A 19,792-nucleotide genomic window follows, 5' to 3' on the forward strand; every position below is an offset into this window, starting at 1 on the left:
CGTAGTAGGGACAAAAGACAGGCCTTTGCTAAGGACCGCCATCTGTACCTCACTCAAGGACCTAGAGGATAGGTTAATGATACTTTGACCTATGATGGATTTCTGGGGTTGAACCTGTTTCTCAAGGGGTAACTGAGATCTAAAAAACGATCCCCCTGAGGTGATCCTCTGGTTGCTCCCCTACCTCCCCGTGCTCCTCCTCTACCTCTAGACTTCCCTCTTGTGTTCTTATACCTTGTTTCCGAGTCCGAAAATTCTTGCTCAGATGATGATAGATCTGACTCTTGGGGTCTGGTTTGTTTGGGGTTTGTTGGTAGGCTCCGACTATCATAAGCCTTATTCTCTCTAAAATCTTGTAAGTCTCTTACGAAAAATTTATGCTTTTTCTCTTTTAGATGGTACTGAAATTTTTCTATAGTGTTTTGTAGACTTTTTTCTTTGGCTCCAAATTCTGGTTCTGTGGAAAAATTTCTAGTAATATCTATTTGTTCTTTCAGACTATTGTTAAGTTTAGTTAGCATCAGTTTCTCTTCCTCTAGTAGCAGTCTCATTAATTTTAAGGAACTCTCAGTCACTTCCTTTTCCCATCTCACAAGAAGTTCTGGATTTTTATATCTGAATCCTGGGGAAATGGGGATTCTCAGATGTCTTGGTACGATCCCTGACTTAATGTAGCTATCGAGGCTCTGCACCTCCCACCACGATGCAATCTGTTCTTTATATAATTTGGTAAGTTCTCTGAAACTGATGCTAACTAAACTTAAGAATTTTCGGACTCGGAAACAAGGTATAAGAACACAAGAGGGAAGTCTAGAGGTAGAGGAGGAGCACGGGGAGGTAGGGGAGCAACCAGAGGATCACCTCAGGGGGATCGTTTTTTAGATCTCAGTTACCCCTTGAGAAACAGGTTCAACCCCAGAAATCCATCATAGGTCAAAGTATCATTAACCTATCCTCTAGGTCCTTGAGTGAGGTACAGATGGCGGTCCTTAGCAAAGGCCTGTCTTTTGTCCCTACTACGGATTATGATAGCTTTGAAGCAATAAAAGATCTGAATTTGTTTGTCAGACAATTAAAATGGAAAAAATTCTTCATTAATGAAGATAAGAAACGATGTTTAGAATTAGGCATAGATGAGGACCTTCTCAAAGATGTTAGATTCCTTTTCCATCTAGGGGACATAGACCCGAATGACATGGGTGAGGGACCTTTCACAACTTTGAAGAATAAAAGTAAACGGATGCCCCCATTGTCAAGGGACGTAGGCCCCATAGACGTTTTTTTGAACGTAGTCACACAAGAGTTGAAAGACTTAGAATCCATTAGACATAAAAGGTCAATTTACAACATGACCAAGGCCGAAATGGATAGTTTGCGTGAATTGGAGAATGACCATGAACGAGTGATAAAACCCTCGGATAAGGGGGGAAACGTGGTCGTGATGGAGGTGACGCAATATAGGACATTATGTTATTCCCTTTTGAAAGAAGAAATGGGTTATGAAAGGCTCGAGTCTAATCCCACCAATCTGTACCTTGGCCAGCTTAAAAAGCTTATTAAGGAAGCTTTTGACAATAAACTTATTGATTCCAACGAAAGAGACTTCCTAGTACCCGCACACCCGATAACGGCCACGTTCTACTGTCTACCTAAGATACACAAGGGTACCAACCCACTGAAAGGTAGACCGATTGTGTCCGGTATCGGAAGTCTGACTCAGAATTTGGGTCTATATGTCGATAAAATCTTGAGGCCCTTTGTGACCTCTCTGAGTTCATACGTACGCGACACAGCGGACCTCCTCTTGAAATTAGATAACATCATATTGGACACAGACATGCTGTTATGCTCCATAGACGTGGAAGCATTATATTCCTCCATTCCACATGACAGGGGTTTGGTGGCAGTGGACCACTATCTGAGTACGAGAGGACGACAATATTTGAATCATAATATTTTTGTCAAACAGGCTTTGGAATTTTGCCTTACAAAAAATTACTTTCTGTATGACGGCAGGTACTTCCACCAGCTCAGGGGCACAGCAATGGGGAGCCCTTGCGCGCCCTCATATGCCAACCTGCTCCTGGGCTGGTGGGAGGAGAACGTCGTCTTCAGTGAACACACAGCTTTTGAGGGTAGCGTCATCCTTTGGCTAAGGTACATTGATGACGTGTTCGTCATCTGGAAGGGGGATGAAACCAGCTTCAAGAATTTTGTGACAGACCTAAATCAGAATGAGTTGGGTTTACACTTCACCTTTGAGATGAGTTGGTCAAAATTGGCATTTTTGGACATCCTTGTTGAGAGGGGGGAAGATGGACAACTGATTACGAGCACCTTTAGGAAGCCTACGGCAACAAACTCCCTCCTTAGATGGGAGTCTAACCACCCTATACCTCTTAAGAGAGGAATCCCAAAGGGCCAATATCTCCGCATACGGAGAAACTGCTCTGACGATGCCAAATTTGTAACACAAGCAAAAGATCTTAAGGAGCGTTTTTTGGAAAGAGGGTACCCCAATAAAGTTTTGAGTGAGGCATTTAAATCATCCTTCACTAAACCAAGAAAGGACCTCTTGATCCCCACACCCAAAAAAGAAAATGGGAACGGTGTAAGATTGATAACCAAATACACGAACGGAGCGGGACTAATGCGTGAGATCATTAAGAAACATTGGTCCATTTTACAGATGGACACTGATCTCAGTGGTATCCTAACTCCAGCCCCTCTAATCACCTTTAGAAAAGGCCGCTCGCTAAAGGATAGGTTGGTCCACAGCCACTTTGCCCCTCCACAGTCACGAACTACTTGGTTGGGTGGAAAGATTAAGGGATGTTTCAGATGTGGTGACTGTAAGTACTGTCATTCTATACAACAGGGTGGATCCTTCACGAGTAACATAACAGGGAAAGTCTTTCATGTCAACCATTTCATAAACTGCAAAACTAAGGGGGTGATATATAAAATCACGTGCGAGTGTGGATTGGAATATGTTGGGAAAACAAGCAGAGAGTTTAGAAGGAGAGTTGGAGAACATCATTGCGACACCGTAAAGAAAAGAGATACTCCTATCGCCAATCACATTAACCGGTTTCATCAAGGAGATCTGAAAATGATCAAATTTATGGGTATTGATAGGGTATATCAGTCCCAGAGGGGTGGTGACTGGGACAGGAACATACTGCAGAGAGAAAGCAGATGGATTTACCGCTTACAAACCACTACACCACATGGTCTTAATGACCACGTAGGCTTTTCTTCCTTCCTGTAGTAACAGGGAATGATAGGGCATCCTAGACTAGGGGCAGCCGCCGTCGAGTGGGGGCGCCAATGCGCAGGTCTAGGGTGCCAACCTCCGCGATAGGTAGGGAGCTATATAGAAAGGGTCGGCTCAGGGAGACCTATAGCTGCACCCTTACTGTCTTTCTGCCATTTGGAGGTCCGCGGTGTCTCCTGCGTTTTTTGTGGCTCATCCCCCCAAATTTTCCTTTTCTCTAGCAGTTTAAGCGATCATCCCCTTCACAGGGGCCTGGTCCCTTCTGTGTTGGTCACTAGAATAGTGATGGACCATTCATTTTTTTGTGTTGGTCACTTAAATAGTGATGGACCATTTTTTTGCATTTTGCATTTATTTTTTATGGGTACACTATACTGCTCTTCGAGGTGTCATACGCCCCATGAGATGTGTGTGTCTTTGGTTTAATTTGTCAGTAGAAGCCTGTGCATATACCTCTCTATAGAGGGCTCTGAGGGGGGAGGCGCGTTTTGAGTCTATGTGCCCCCTTCCCATTTCATCTCCATGTTACTAGGTTACAGAGATGTTTAAGAGATGGGACTCCTCCCTCTACCCGTGTATGAGTGTTAGCGCTAAACGCTGATACAGCAGTGAACGGGTAGCAGGGAGAGAATACCCACCCATCGGATCTGACGTAACGGCATGAAGTGCCGACGTCGGACTTTCCGGAACGGGGTTTACTTTCCCCTTTACTCCGGAGTGCGTAATACCCAGATGCGCACCGGTTATGTCGTCACGGCAGGATATGCCGATAGTAGGGCATCCGGAACTGTTCTTTGCGTTTCTGGGCATCCGAGAGTGCAACCTATCCGGTTACACCGGAAGTGAGGTACCCGGCGTCCGGAAATGAGGAAAGAAGATACGCCAGGTAGTTACATATAAAAAAAGGGCGGTAAACGGACCGCCTTAGCGTTATGCTCACGCAATATCTTTATTGGTGACACAGTCCCCTGATGATTACTCCATATGAAACGCGTTGGGAAGCACTGTAAAAGATAATGGGCCCAGAGAATTGTGTGAGGTCGAAAGTGGAATGACTGACACGATGGGCTATTGATACACAGCACTGCACCAGATCTCCTAAAGGATGACTAGCAGACCAGCAGAAGACTGATAAGTATCATGATGTTGCATTTGCATGTGACGTACTGCGTGTCTTTGCCCTGAATATGGCTTTGAATTGTAGAGGGTGATTACAAGACAACTATTGTCACTGCAGTGTTTTGAATAATATAAAGAGAGATATACCGCCGGATAGGGATAACCTGCTACTGCAACAGCAGTCATTTAGGGGCTGATAAGTAAATATAGATATAGCCCGCTGAGGTTGTTTTCCCTTCCTATTGAATACAGTTGTGGCATAGAGACTTGAGATCTAGAGATTACGGATTCATAGTCTCTAGCCTGTTTCTGTTTAAAGACACCAGTATATGATTACATTTGTAACAGTGTCTGTCTTTGTGCGGTAATACTCTCATACGTTTTTATATGTGTCTCTATGTTAGTACGTATGCACTCTGCACTTTTGTTAGCACTATATGTTCACACTTTTTTAAGAGTAATTAATTAAAGGTTATATTTTAACTATATTCAGGAACCAGCTGTTTTTCAATTGAGCTAATTTTGGTTCTCTTGTTGATCATTTGAGCCTAGCTTGGTATTAAGGACACAATTGCCAGCCTGACCGAGGCCTCTCTTGACTTGAGGTAACGGTCGTATATGCACAGGTGAATCTGGCCAAAAAGTGAATAGAACTGGAAGTACAATACATTCTAAAGCCTTATTAATTGAGGGTAAGAGCAGTAAAAGTATGTGCACACATTGGCAACCAATTTTTTGTATTGCTGAAATGCATCTACAATTAAAATAAAGTGGCTTTAACAACAGGTATTGATGAAAAAGAAAAAAGGTCCTATTTTAGGTCTACAGCTCCTATGCATCTCCATTGTAATAGCCAACAAAAAACCCTGTGTAGTTTGATTCTGAAGTCTTTCTATTGCAATTTGTCCTCCGCTTCTTGTTTAGATTGATGGCAGCAAAACCATGAAGGAAACCATATGGAAACAAGGAGTGAAGAAACATGTGTGAAATAAACTAGAGTTCTTTAAAATACCTTCTTTTTAATCGGATGACCACTTTACAACCCTTTAGCCTTCTCCCACACAGCTTCATTATCTAGTCACCTGGAGGGGCTTCCAACAGTCTTGAAGGACTTCCCAGAGGTCCTGAGCACTTGTTGGCTGCTTGGCCTTTTAACTGCGGTCCAACTCATCACAAACCATCTCAATTAGGTTGATGTTGGGTGAATGAGGAGGCTTTGTAATTTAATGCAGCACTCCTTCCCTCTCCTTTTTGGTTACATAGCCTGGAGATGTGGTTTTGGGTCCTTATCTGGTTTCAAAACAAATATGATTTTCATATATTTATGAAAATAACTAAAATTCAGCATTTTTTTTCAAAATTTTAATTTTTATGCCTTTAAATCAGATAGTTATACCACAAAAAAAAAAATATTTCCCACAAGTCTTTCACTTTTTTCACTAAAATTTTACTTCAGTCCCAAATGTTTTACTTTCACAAGGGTAACGGGATAAAATGAACACCAAAATGTGTTGTGCAATTTCTCCTGAGTACCCCAATACACAAGATGTGGGGGAAAACTACTATTTGGGCACACGGCATGGCTCGGAAACAAAGGCACTCCATTTGACTTTTTGAACGCAAAAATAACTGGAATTGACAGCGGACGCCATGTCGTGTTTAGAGCGCTCCTGATGTGACTAAACAGTGGAAACCCCCCAAGTAACACTATTTTGGAAACTAGACCCCTCAAGGATTTTATCCAGGGGTATAGTGAGCATTTTGATCCGAAGGGTATGACGCAGAACTTGATAACATAGGTTGTCATATTGAATATGTTGTCCTTAGTGATGAGCACAAGTGATTGCATTCAGTGCTCGCATATGCACCGAATATCACTGCCCCGCATGCTTCACGGCTGTTAGATACCCAAAAACAAAGATGCTGGGATTGCCCATGTATGGGCTTGCTCCCACTTGCAATTAAATCAACAAATGCAATCCGATTAAAAGTCAATACCAATTAAATCCTATGCTTCTCTTCTCAATTGGGTTTTGGTTTCCTGTTCCAATCAAATCGCAATCAGACGGGAAAAAAATTGCATGCAAGATCCGGGTTGCACTCGCCCATATAAGTCTATGGGTGCATTGAAATATAGCATTGCACTTGGATATCACCTGAGTGCGATTCATGCCGGCAGCAGAGGAGATAGAGAAATTACTTTCTCTGTCTCCTCCGCACCTGTGCTGTGATTCTGTCATGCGAGAGGATCAGAGCACGGACACTGTGCTCACGCTCGCAACAGAGCAGGAGCCGAGTGTTATTAGTATAGCACATCCAATGCTCTCACATGTGATATTGTAGTGTGACCCCGGTCTATGGCACGCAATCCCTGCATGTTTTTTTTGTCTTAACAGCTGTGAAACATGCAGGTGCGGAGACTCCAGCATATCACTCGAGCACCCGCGATACTCAGTGCATACCCGAGCACCCGATGCAAACTCAAATGGTGAGCGCTTGTGCTCAAGACTATTGTCATCTTTTTTTTTTTCTTTCTTTCTTTAATGGGAACCTGTCACCCCCCCCAGCGTTTGTAACTAAAAGAGCCACTTTGTGCAGCACAAGTGCTGCATTCTGTCAAGGTGGCTCTCTTAGTTCTGGTCCCTGCCAGCGGTGCAATAATCGCTTTTATAATGTGCCCCTCATACCTCGAATTAGACCCGGGGGCGGGTCTTTCTCCCCTAACACAGACGCACCACAGCCGTCACTCATGGCCTCCGGACGCCGCCTCCTCTTCCTTCATTAGTGTTCCCGGTGCCTGCGCTGTAAGTTCGAAGGGCAGCGCAACTGCACATGCCCGGAAAAAAAACTTACAGCACAGGCACCAGGGACAGTAATGAAGGAAGAGGAGGCGGCGCCCGGCGCGCAGAGGCCCTGAGTGACGGCTGTGGTGCGTCTGTGTTAGGGGAGAAAGACCTGCCCCCGGGTCTAATTCAAGGTATGAGGGGGCACATTATAAAAGCGATTATTGCAGCATTGGCAGGGACCAGAACTAAAAGAGCCACCTTGACAGAATGCAGCATTTGTGCTGCACAAGATGGCTCTTTTAGTTACAAACGCCTAAGGGAAGGGTGACAGGTTCCCTTTAAAAAAAACAAAAAAACAATCTTAACGTCAAAGATTGAAATAAATAAAAATTATAAAATAAAAAACTAAATCTGACTAAGGGAATGACATACTAATTATTGGCTTTTGATCACTGTGATATGGTTTATAACAGTGATCAAAAGGAACCAACAGGATAAGTACCTAGTGCTGCTGTCCAGCAGATTTTAGCGGGCGCACCGTGCATGTGCATACCCTTTTTTTTTTTCTTTTTTTTTTCAGGTAGAGGAAGCGGAGGGGCAGATCAGGAGGCACGGGGAATGCCAGGGGAGTTGGGGACATCACCTGTATATCATGTCAGAAGAGAGAAATTATTTGATGTGCTATTTTGATCACAATCCTTCCACGGTAGTTAACCTGTTAAATGCCACTGTCAAATGCTGACAGTGGCATTTAACACGCACTTCCGGCTAGTGCACAGGAAATCCTGCCCATCGCTGACCCCGTCACGTGATCATGGGTCACTGATGGGTCGGCATGACAAACAGAGGTCTCCAGAAGAGCTCTATGGTTGTCACTGCCGGATTGCTGTGAGCGCCGCCCGGTGGTCGGCACTCATAGCAAGTGAGTAATTCTGCTGTATACAGGCGATCTGATAATCACCTGTGTGTAGCAGAACCCGTCAGGTTATGGCAGCTTCTAGTCTCCCATGGAGACTATTGAAGCATGCCAAAATTTTAATTTTTTTTTTAAAAATATAAAAGTTTAAATCACCCCATTCAAAATAAAACAATAAAAAAATCAAATATACACATTTGGTATCACCGAGTTCAGAATCGCCCAATTTAGCAATATAAAAAAAGTTAACCCAAATGCTAAACGGAGTAACGAGAAAAAAAAGTAAAAATGCCAGAATTACGTTTTTTGGTCGCCGCAACATTGCATTAAAACACAGTAACAATCATAATATCGTATCTGCACCAAAATGGTATCATTCAAAACATCAGCTCGGCACGCAAAAAATAAGCCCTCACCCAACCCCAGATCCCGAAAAATGGAGACGCTACGGGTATTTGAATATGGCAGAATTTTTTTTTTTTTTAACTTTGACATTTTTCTTCACCACTTTGATAACAAAGAACCTAGACATGTTTAGTGTCTATGAACTCGTAATGACCTGGAGAATCATAATGGCAGGTCAGTTTTAGCATTTAGTGAACATAGTAAAAAAGTAAAACAAAAAACAATTGTGGAATTGCACGTTTTTTTTTTTTTTTTTGCAATTTCACTGCACTTGGAGGTTTTTTCCCGTTTTCCAGTACATGACATGTTAAAACCAATGGTGTCATTCAAAAGTACAACATGTCCCATAAAAAACAAGCCCTCAGATGGCCATAATGACTGAAAAATAAAAAAGTTATGGCTCTGGGAAGAAGGGGAGCGAAAAACGAAAATATCTGTGGTCATGATGGGGTTAAAAAAACAAAAACTTATTTGGAAATAAGAATTTGAGGGATTGTTGCACCTTTTTCTGAGACCTGTATCGTTTACCTTTTTCGGTTGATGGAGCTGTGTGATGGCTGATTTTGTGCAGGGTGAGTTGTTGTTCTTATTGATACCATTTTGGGATAGAGATTACATTTCGATCGATTGTTACAGAATTTTTTGTAGTTTTGCAGCAGCCAACGAAAAAAACGTAATTTTGCTGGGTTTTTTTTGTGTGTATGGTGTTTACTGATCAGGTTAATGAATTTTAATAACTTGTTGTTTTTTTTTGACCGTGGCAATGCCACATATGTATTTTTTTGAAATTCTCTATTTTTAGTGGGGGGAAAGTGGGGTGATTTGGTGTAGGGGGCTTGAAGCTGTGATTGTCTGATTGCTTGTGCTATATGCAGCAATCCCACAGCACTGCTATAAATGGTAAAAATCACGGTCTCCTTTGAAGCCTGGTCGCATCCTGGATTTCAAGGAATCTTTGTAATGACAAGCACGGGGGTCTTCAATGGACCCCTGGATGTCATAGCAACCCAATGTACACCTTCCATTTTATTTTGTCTTAAGGTACCTTCACACGAAACGACGCTGCAGCGATAGCGACAACGATGCCGATCGCTGCAGCGTTGCTGTTTGATCGCTGGAGAGCTGTCACACAGACCGCTCTCCAGCGACCAACGATGCCAAGGTCCCCTGGTAACCAGGGTAAACATCGGGTAGCTAAGCGCAGGGCCGCGCTTAGTAACCCGATGTTTACCCTGGTTACCAGCGTAAAATGTAAAAAAAACAAACAGTACATACTTACATTCGCGTCCCCCGGCGTCCGCTTCCTGCACTGACTGACTGACTGAGCGCCGGCAGTAGCAGGGCACAGCGGTGACGTCACCGCTGTGCTGTGCTTTCACTTTCACTTTGCGGCGCTCAGTCAGAGCAGGAAGCGGACGGCGGGGGATGCGAATGTAAGTATGTACTGTTTGTTTTTTTTACATTTTACACTGGTAACCAGGGTAAACATCAGGTTACTAAGCGCGGCCCTGCGCTTAGTAACCCGATGTTTACCCTGGTTACCAGTGTAAAATATCGCTGGTATCGTTGCTTTTGCTGTCAAACACGACGATACACGGCGATCGGACGACCAAATAAAGTTCTGAACTTTATTCAGCGACCAGCGACATCACAGCAGGATCCTGATCGCTGCTGCGTGTCAAACTAAACGATATCGCTAGCCAGGACGCTGCAACGTCACGGATCGCTAGCGATATCGTTACAAAGTCGTTTCGTGTGAAGGTACCTTTAGTTACAGGGTTCTATGGTCATGACCTGCTGTGCGGTTAGGTTGGGTCCTCCACCATTGTATTTAGGAGATCTGGTTTTTGTTTGTGTCTGGGGAACTGAAGAGGTTTAGGCTATGTTCACACGTTGCTTTCTTGCTGCGTTTTTTGTAAGCTGCATTTCACAGTACCAGCAAAGTGTAAGATTTCAGACATCTCATGTACACACATTTGTTTTATTATCCTGACTGATTTGGAAAGCTGCTGCATTTTTGAAAATTTTGAATGTCACTTGTTTCATTTTTTTTGTCACCCATAGAAAGCAATGAGTAAGTGCAAAAACGCAGGTGTCCGGTTTTGCTGCGATTTTTATTCAAAAACCTTAAGGGAGTTTAATCAGGCACTAAACTTTATTAACGTGCACAAGAGACGACAAAAACGCAGCAAAACCTGCTTTTTGGAAGCTGCTTAAAATTAGCTGAAAAAAACACAACGTGTAAACTAATGCTGGACCTGCAGGGTATGAAAAGCTTTCTCTCCACAAAACTAAGAAACGTGCTGGTGGCCATTGTATCCTCCTTAGTAGTTGTGCAATCTGCGATCAGACTTTGTGGGGAGTCATAGCAGGTATCACCATAGCCATCTCCACTAGTACGCAGCACCAAGGTGGTCTTTCTACGAGTCCTGGATGGTCACGTTGTCTGGGGCTGCCATTACCCTTCCTATATAGCTCTATCAGGGCTGAAGGATCGTACATACTCTCTCATTGGAGAGGTCTTCTGTTTGTGAAGTGATATAGCAAAGTGCTTCCCGACGAGCTTCTGGGTTGTGCCCCTAGGGGGAGCTTACTGCGGGGTAAGGGGGAACCTGTGCTCTGATCCATGCTTACTGACGATCGGCAGCAAGAATTAAACACTAGCTGCGTTATTGCACCCAGCTTTATTCTGGAGTGCTGCCATGTCAGCCAGGTGCCATATGTCCGAAGTAACTATATGCAGCCAGTGGTCTGATGCCAGGCTCCCGTTCATTTACAGTGCTCCCACTGACATCAGACATATTAGTGAATTGTGCTCAGCTCTTTAAATGTTATCATTTATTAATCTCTACAGTGATGTCTACAGCCACTTCTCAGGTGGGGGCACATTTCTGGAACTGGGCTGATTTAGGCGGATGGTGCTGTTAAACGATGTAATACCCTTTTTGGGGGCTTATTATTTAATTAAATGTGTGTATTTTGGGCTAAAAATACTTTTTTGTTGACATTCTTTTCATTTTTTGCATAGTTTATCTTCTCTAGCCTCTGTGTTGCACTGTCTATTATAGTAACCAAGTCCCCCCCATACACATTTGAGGAAAGTTGGCTGAATCTGCCAATATTGATGGGCTCAGCCGACAGTCGTGTGTATGGGGGCGCCGGCCGACTGATGGCTGGGAGAGACATCTATCAGGCACGTCCGATTGTGGACTGCAGTGTTCTCCCTGAGATGAGCTGCCAGCCGACTTGTCAGTCATAGAGAATTTGGGAGACTCGTCTGAGATGACTGCATTGTTCGGCCTACAGCCATCTAACCTATATGGCCAGCCTGAGGATCAGTCAGCTAGCATTGATAAAGTGGATTTGTAAGGTTGTCTGCCTTTTTCTGAACTTCTCTCAGCTGATCTATGGCCACAGAGCTTTTATGTGGTGATAAATCAGCTGATAAGGGCTCAGTAAAGCCAGCCAAGTTAGACTATCAGAACCCGCTCACTTATGGAGTCTTAGAGAACTCACTCTGCAGCCAGCAATAGACAGTACCGTATGGTATAGACAGAGGCTATAGAAGGCAAGTTGCATCACATTTATATTACAACATGACTGCAAAAATATTTTTTTAGCCCAAAATACATAAATTTAAGAAAAAAAAATATTTAAACACAAATGCACATATGTTTTTCACCTGTAGCTATGTGGCCTACAATGGGTCCTTTCTGACAAAACCACTTGTGAATACATCCTTACTGATCGGTGCTGATGTTTTATAATCTATGGATCTTGACAGACCATCCACGCCGAGCTGTCTAAGCTGGTGAAAAAACATACGGACCAGAAGAATGTAGAGACTGCTATGTACAAGAAGATGCTGGGAAATGTGAGCACTTCGTCCAACAAGCCAGACAAGAAGTCCTCTTGGGTAAGAAGCTACACTACTTCTTCATGTTAAAGTCATTACTCTCATCAGGACATGAAAATGGAGGGACATTTTTGTAAGCTTGATGCAACACCATAGGATCACAACTGATAGAAAAAAAAAAAGATGGATGGCAACTGTTGCATTTTTCCATCTACACACAGGCGCTGGCTCATATCACAATGCTACATAAGACATTGATGTGGTGAGCTGGGAAGTTGGGAAAGATCCCATTTCAAACAAGAGGCTCAGTTCCCCCATCCATGTCCATCCAGCGTTTTTTATAAAGGCCAAATGGAAACGACTGCAGCACTGGATATATGTTGATCTAGGCATTCATACTATCTATGGGTCGTCATGTCTGGACATGTTTGTGTTAGGCTGCTTTCACACATCAGTTTTTTGCCATCAGTCGCAATCCGTCGAATTTTGAAAAAAAACGGATCCATCGCAGATTGTGAAAAACTGATGCGACGGATCCCTTTTTTTCACCGGACCTGACTAGCTGATCCGGCTAATAGGATCCCACACAAATCGGAGCATGCTCAGTTTAAAAAAATTGAACCAGTCGCTGGATTCTGTCATTTGACTGATCCGGCGCCAGAGGTTTCCATTCTAGCAAACGACGGACGGCGACGGATCCGTCACTGTCCTTTTTTTTTTTTTTTTTCCGACGGGACACAAAAAACTTTTCTATGTCTGTTTTCTCCGGCCGCCGGACCGACCATTTTCTAACAGATCCGACGAACGACTGATGAAACGTGAGGCCATTCGTGGCAATCCGTCGTTAATACAAGCCTATGAGAAAAAAACGGATCTGGCGGCAACTTTTGCCAGATCCATTTTTTTCAAAATTCCCCGGATTGTGACTGATGGCAAAAAACTGATGTGTGAAAAGGGTCTTGGTGAACATTGGTATTCTTTATGAAATGCCAATTCTGGAACATCTTTTCTTATCCCCTTCATGACCGAGGGTATTTTCATTTATGCAATCCAAAAGATCAACAACAGAAAAATGCGGCAGCACTCACCCAATTGTGGTCCAGACCTGTAGAAGCGCTTGGATCAGCGCGAAACAGCTGTCGTCATTCACCTGCTCACCTCCCATCCAACTGCACTCCATCGGACCGAAAAGCTGTATTTACTCATGTTCTAAATAAAGAACTGGACCACAATTGGGTGAGTGCTGCCGCATTTTTCTGTTGTTGATCTTTTGGATTGCTTCTATTTTCTCATGCGAGCACCTCCTATATTTCATTCAGCTTGTCACCACTCACCGCTGTCGACCTTCGGTCTGCACACACAGGCTGTGCAGCTTACTTTTTTCTTTTTGTATCGGATTTTCATTTATGCGTTTTTGGTTTTTGCTCCCCTTCTTCCCAGAGCAATAGCTTTTTTATTTTTCGGTAAATATGGCCATGCCTGGGGGCTTGTTTTTTGTGGGACAAGTTTTATTTTTGACCTGTAGCGTCTCCATATTTCGTGATCTGGGGTTACGTGAGGGCTTATTGTTTGCGTACCGAGCTGACGTTTTTATTGATACCATTTTGGCCCAGATACGATCTTTTGATCGCCCCCGTTATTACATTTTAATAAAATGTGGCGAGGACCAAAAATACCTAATTCTGACGTTTCTCATTTTTTTTCTCGTTACGCCGATTAGACATCGGGTTAATTCTTTTTTTTCTTATATTGATAGATCGGTCGATTCTGAACGCGGTGATACCAAACATGTCTGTTTGATTTTTTTTTTTTTATTTTGAATGGGATGAAAGGGGGTTGATTTGAAATATATATATATTTATTTTAAAACACTTTTTTTTTCTTTACATGCTTCAATAGTTACCATGGGAGACTAGAGGCTGCAGTTTTTTGATCGGTTCTGCTACACTCAGTCGATGAGCAGATCACTTGTGTGTAGCGGAAACGCTCACTTGCTATGACAACCATAGAGGTCAACCGGAGACGTCTGGTTGTCATGCCAACCCATCGGTGACAGATGGGCGGGATTTCCGTCTCGCTTCTGGTAAATGCGAGTTAAATGCCGCTGTCAGAGATTGACAACGGCATTTAACAGGTTAACAGCCGCAGGTGGATTGCAATTCCACCTGCGGCTGTTAGAGGCATGTCGGCTGTTAGAGGCATGTCGGCTGTTTTGGACAGCTGACATGTGATGGGAAAGATGTGAGCTCAGCGCCTGAGCCCACATCAAAGGGAGGGAGTCTGACATCAGCTTACTATTATGCCCAACATCGGAAAGGGGTTCATCTTTCTTAATGAATAATGCATTAGAAGCTGGTAGCACTGACACTGTCCAATCAGGGCAGGGAAACACTCCTATCACAAGGGGAAGGGTAACACCTAGTTGTCAATTTATTCATGAGAAATAATGGGAACAGCACAACACAAAATTAGAGATGTAATACTTCAAAATTATTTCACAGACAATACAAGGATTTATCAGTTTAGACATGTCAGGAGAGATGACTGCTCCTTTTTAAAGAGGACCTGTCGCCAAGTAAAATGTGGAAAGTTTTTGCTCATATTTTCTTCCTGCTGCTCCTGAGTAATTATTTTGAGTTTTTTTGGTTTTTTTTTAAATTTCAATCCGCCATATGGTTCCAGAGATTTGTGCTTTATTTAGTGCTTATTTTTACTAAGGGGGCAGTGTTCACAAGGTTGTATTGCAGGGCAGCCCAAAGACAAGACCTTAGGGAATCCTGTGAGCAACGACTCCTTGGTGCAGACTATAAAAATGCTCACTAAATCAAGTCTCGTATCTCTGGAACTGTATGGCGAATTTGCAAAAAAAACCACAACTGGCCTATTCTGGAGCAGCAGGAATAAAAGGAGCAAGAACTGGGAACTTCTGACAGGCCCTGTGTGAAAAGGGTTTTCATTTGAGAAATGTTTGACCCCTTGAGGCCCTCACCGATTCACTGACTGTGTTTGTGCTGGACTATTAAGAGGAACTGGGGACTGTTCCACCTAATTTAGCCATTTCATGCAGTGGTTGTAAAATGGTCCACCACCTAGTTTCCCTGAATGACAGATGACTGCTGTCACAGTACTGAAAGTTTATTGCAACTTGTATTTGACCAGGTTGGCTTTGTAGGAAAGGATCGTAAGTTCTTCTCCATCATGAGCTGCACAGGATGGCGATCTTCCTATTTATACTCTTGCTGTACACATACCAGCCAGTGGGCAGCCTGCGCTTTGTAACTTCCCCTGTCCCACGTGTATATACAGTAGGTGCACTCCCACTCACATTCTTGTCATATGAATCACTTGGTAGCATTCCTTCTATATATCTCAGCTATGATCCTCTTTTCTGTGACTAGATTTAACATGTTGTTACTCATAGGTCTGTATTAATGTGTATATACAATCCATGGATATAGGGTTTTTACTTGGGTTAGATTAGGTAGTTGTTTAACTATTCTCCCTTATCCAGTTTGTTTATCAGCATACAAAGGGTAACATTTCTCCTTGTAGAGAGTGACATGCCAAGCCTGGCATGTCAGAGTGAGGAGGCTTATAAGCCTTGCAATGCTCTTCTGGGAAATTAAATATGCAAATTGCCTTTTCAGAGAGGAAGAAGACTAGAACTCTAGTGCCACCTATTGGAAGTAGCAATCCTAAAACTCAATATCGATCCTTTAACAAGCCTTGTCACATGACGTAGGGTAAAAGCCAAACCAGAGTCTCAATTTGCAGACAGTGTATATCAGCATACAAAATTGACCAACTCTATCTTTAAAGGCAGTCATACCAACCGTACCAAACCTCAGGGATTGACTGGTATTACTGGGGGATAGCTGTCGTAGTGCGATCCAACAAAACATCAGATCACTCTCGTACCGATGTTAGTCTATTGGGCCATGCACATGTTTGACTTTCTTTTTTTTTGGACAGAGAGAGACTGTCCAAGGAAAAAAAATCATTGCGTGCCCAAGTTGGGTCAGATATTTGGATCACACTCTGCTATGCAACTCAATGAGTGTGTGGAAAACGTGAGACTGCACTCTGATGACTTCTGGGTCAGTGATTTCCGTGCACTGATAGTGTCTGGTATCCTCAGACGAGAGCTTCGGGTCACACTCTATACAAATGACCCTCTGATCAGAGTCTGATCAATCAGCCCGATTCTCTTGGATCGTAGAATCTATGGCAATTTGATCCTCGCTTTATAGGCATATATTAGACTGTCACGGTCAGGTCCGGAGATCTGCGGCCAGTCCGTGCATCACAAGCCATACTTGGACATGGCAAAAACCCAGTGATGTTTTACTGTGATTTCTCAACATGTGAATGTGGCCTAAGAGGGTTTACATTTTACAGCCAAATCAACCCTTGTCCTGAATTTGTGATTTGTCGCCTGTTCTAATGCATTATACCATTTTGTTCTGATTTGCTAAAATAACTCTTTTCTTTTCCACAGTCTATTTCCTGGAAGTGGCTTTTTGGCGCCACAGCCATAGCAATAGGAGGTGTTGCCCTTTCTGTTGTAATAGCCGCCCGCAATTAAGCTGGCATTATTCGATTACGAGGACAGAAGCCATTGTCTCTACTACAAAGATATGGAAGCATCAACAATTCTCCCACCTTCACTCTGAAAGAAGTTTTGTGTAAGGTGCAGTGTACAATCGATAAAGATATTTACGTGATCTTTCTAAAAATATTTTTCTGAGCAGATAATTTGTCCCGTCAATCAGCACACCTTTATCACGGAGTTCTCTGATCGTGGGATGTGACAGTGCAATGATTTCAGCTCCATTCATGCAGTGCTTGATGTACGATTTATGGATCATGAGAATGTTCTTGTTCTGTATATTTAGTGAAATGCCAAGGTCTGGAGCTTGGAGCTCCTTCCAGCGTACTGACTGGCCGAGAGGCGCTGCACGTAAGGTGTCTTCACATCTAGTCGTTTTGGTAGATGTCGCACAGTGTTTGACATAGAAGACACCACAGGTTACCTGCTGGAGCTCCTGGACATCTAGGAGTCCCTGGCAAATAGTGTTCTGTATATTCCAGATTACTTTAATGACAAAAGAAAGATGTATATTTATTACAGAGTTTAAGAATGGTCCGAAATCTGAGGGTGCTCTACCATCTTGGCACCAACATGGTACAGGACGAAACACTTATAATATTACTTTCACATTCTTTTTTTTCTTAGCATTGGCTTTAAAAAGCATAAAATTGCATCATAGTGGCACATGGAAGCACCCGGTCATTTCTCTCAGATGTCTTTAGTGGGACCATTCCCTCCAAGCTGCTAGTAAGCTCTGTAGGACCAAATTGTAGTTAGCCCATTCATTATTTGCAATTGTTACTTACCTGTTCTTTTATTGTTGATATTTCAGTAAGAACTTAACATTGCCAAATTCATATAACCTCCTATTGTTGAACCTTTAATCAAAAAATAGATGATTAAATCAAAGTTATAAATTAAATTTGCAATACGATATACTGCCAATAGGTGACCCTTGAAGGGATATTCCAGCCCTCCTCACTTGTGCACCAGGAGGTGTTGTCACATTTGCAGACCTCGGCCTGCTCGTGTGCTGGAGCGACTACTATCGCGCTTCTCTCCTGATTCCATTCTTACAGGAAGGTGTACAGGTAGTGAGTTCCTGCTGTGCACAGGAGTCAGCAGATATGAGTAGGTGTGACGTCACCGGCCTTCTGATACAGAAGTGAGCAGAGCAAAATTGCCCCTCTGTGTACAACGTTAGCTTTGTTATGGCATCGAATGACTGAGCATTCAGTTTCTATGGCAATATAGCCAATGTTCTTGCAGAAAACTCATTACCAGGAGGGCTGCTTAGCTATACCAAGAAGTAGGCATTGATTTATAGGTCCTGAGATGGTTAATAGAGACCAAGTTCTGAGATCGAGGCACTTTCCCAGACATGCTTCATTGCCTCCAGCTAATAAAAGTGATATATTTTGGAATTGAACCTGCTGACTGTTGGTAGGTACCATTATGAAGACCATTTTAGAGATAAGATTATATATGTTAATTGATTATATTGTTTTCATTTTATCGTTTAATAAACCTGATTCCATTGTTTAATTTATTAATGGTCTGTTCCAATGCATTGTGAGACTTCTAAATGTAATTATGAGAATTTTGTGGAAATATCTTCAGGAAATGGCATGAAAGAAAAAAAATGATTCCGTAGTGCTGCGTCTTCTTAATTGTGAAGATTGGTAGAGGGCCAACAAAGTCCTTCTCCACGATCACTAATTGAGGTGTAATACTAGAAAAATCTGCAAAGTGATTAGTGAACAAGCACTCAAATGCGGTAGATCAAGAAATCTATTCTTCATTCCGGGCTAGAAATAAACTGGGGATGTATTTATAATAAATTCTGCCATTTGTATGGTTTGTCAGTTCCACTGCTGCAATTAATATGAACACGTGTAAAAGGATGTTATCGTAAAAGTTGTAAAGAGGACCTGTAATCCGATCAAAAGTGGTCCGCTTTTGTGTATTCCATTTTTATAAATCCACCATATATAAATCCTACATACATCCAGAGCCTTAGGCCTTTTAACTTGGTTCTAGTTGTTCTGGTCTGTTCCAAAGGGCAACGCTCACAGGTAACAATGCAGACACCACCCAATTTGTTCTGACTTGAACGCCCCGCCCTTCAGCATGCTGTGATTTTAATTACATCCAAACAGTTGTTTCTGAGCTTCCTATATAAGCAGGCTTTATCATGTTATTAGCCATAGGTAAGTGTTCACACTAGGCAGTCAGCTCAGGTACCCATCCGTTTTGAGATTACCTTGACGTTTGGTGGATGGGCTCACAATTTTTGGCCAAATCTTGTGCTAAGCATCTCATGTGTTTTTTCATAAATTTCACAAGCCATTATGCTATTCACGTTTCATATATTGCACATTTTCTTGCCTTAGCACAGTATATTTTGAGTGCAGCCATTGATCTATTTGCGACACCCCCCAATTAACGCTATCGGCCACACAAAATTAGCATGAAATATAAGGGACCATATCTCTGGGACCAGATGGCAGATTTAGAGAGAAAAAAAGGGGTTGGAGTGCATTGGGATTAAAATAAGAGTAAGATTTAGTTAATATTGGCCTCTTTTTAGGTCCTCTTTAACCCTTTCGCGCCAGACCCCGTTTTCTCCTTTGTGACCAGGCCAATTTTTACAATTCTGACCAGTGTCATTTTGAGGTCATAGCTCTGGAACGCTTCATCGTATCCCGGTGATTCTGAATTTTTCTCGTACTTCATGATAGTGGAAAAATTTGTTAAATATACTTGCGTTTATTTCTGAAAATATCTGAAATTTGGCGTAACATTTGAAAATGTCACAATTTTCGAACTTTAATCTTCATGC

The 19,792-nt window shown here is 42.7% G+C and overlaps 1 protein-coding gene across 4 annotated transcripts in view; it reads left to right on the forward strand.

Annotated features, from left to right (window-relative positions):
• FKBP8 (FKBP prolyl isomerase 8) overlaps positions 1–18,499 on the forward strand; it is a 65,883-nt gene extending 47,384 nt beyond the window's left edge. For all 4 annotated transcript variants that reach the window (XM_077271929.1, XM_077271930.1, XM_077271928.1 and 1 more), the window contains exons 8-9: positions 12,288–12,419; positions 16,858–18,499. In XM_077271929.1, the coding sequence (XP_077128044.1) occupies positions 12,288–12,419; positions 16,858–16,944 (219 nt within the window). In that variant the 3' untranslated portion in view covers positions 16,945–18,499. The remainder of the gene's footprint in view (positions 1–12,287; positions 12,420–16,857) is intronic.
• Positions 18,500–19,792: the final 1,293 nt, after the last annotated feature.

Source organism: Ranitomeya variabilis, chromosome 1 (genome assembly GCF_051348905.1).
Source record: "Ranitomeya variabilis isolate aRanVar5 chromosome 1, aRanVar5.hap1, whole genome shotgun sequence".
Taxonomy (NCBI): domain Eukaryota; kingdom Metazoa; phylum Chordata; class Amphibia; order Anura; family Dendrobatidae; genus Ranitomeya; species Ranitomeya variabilis.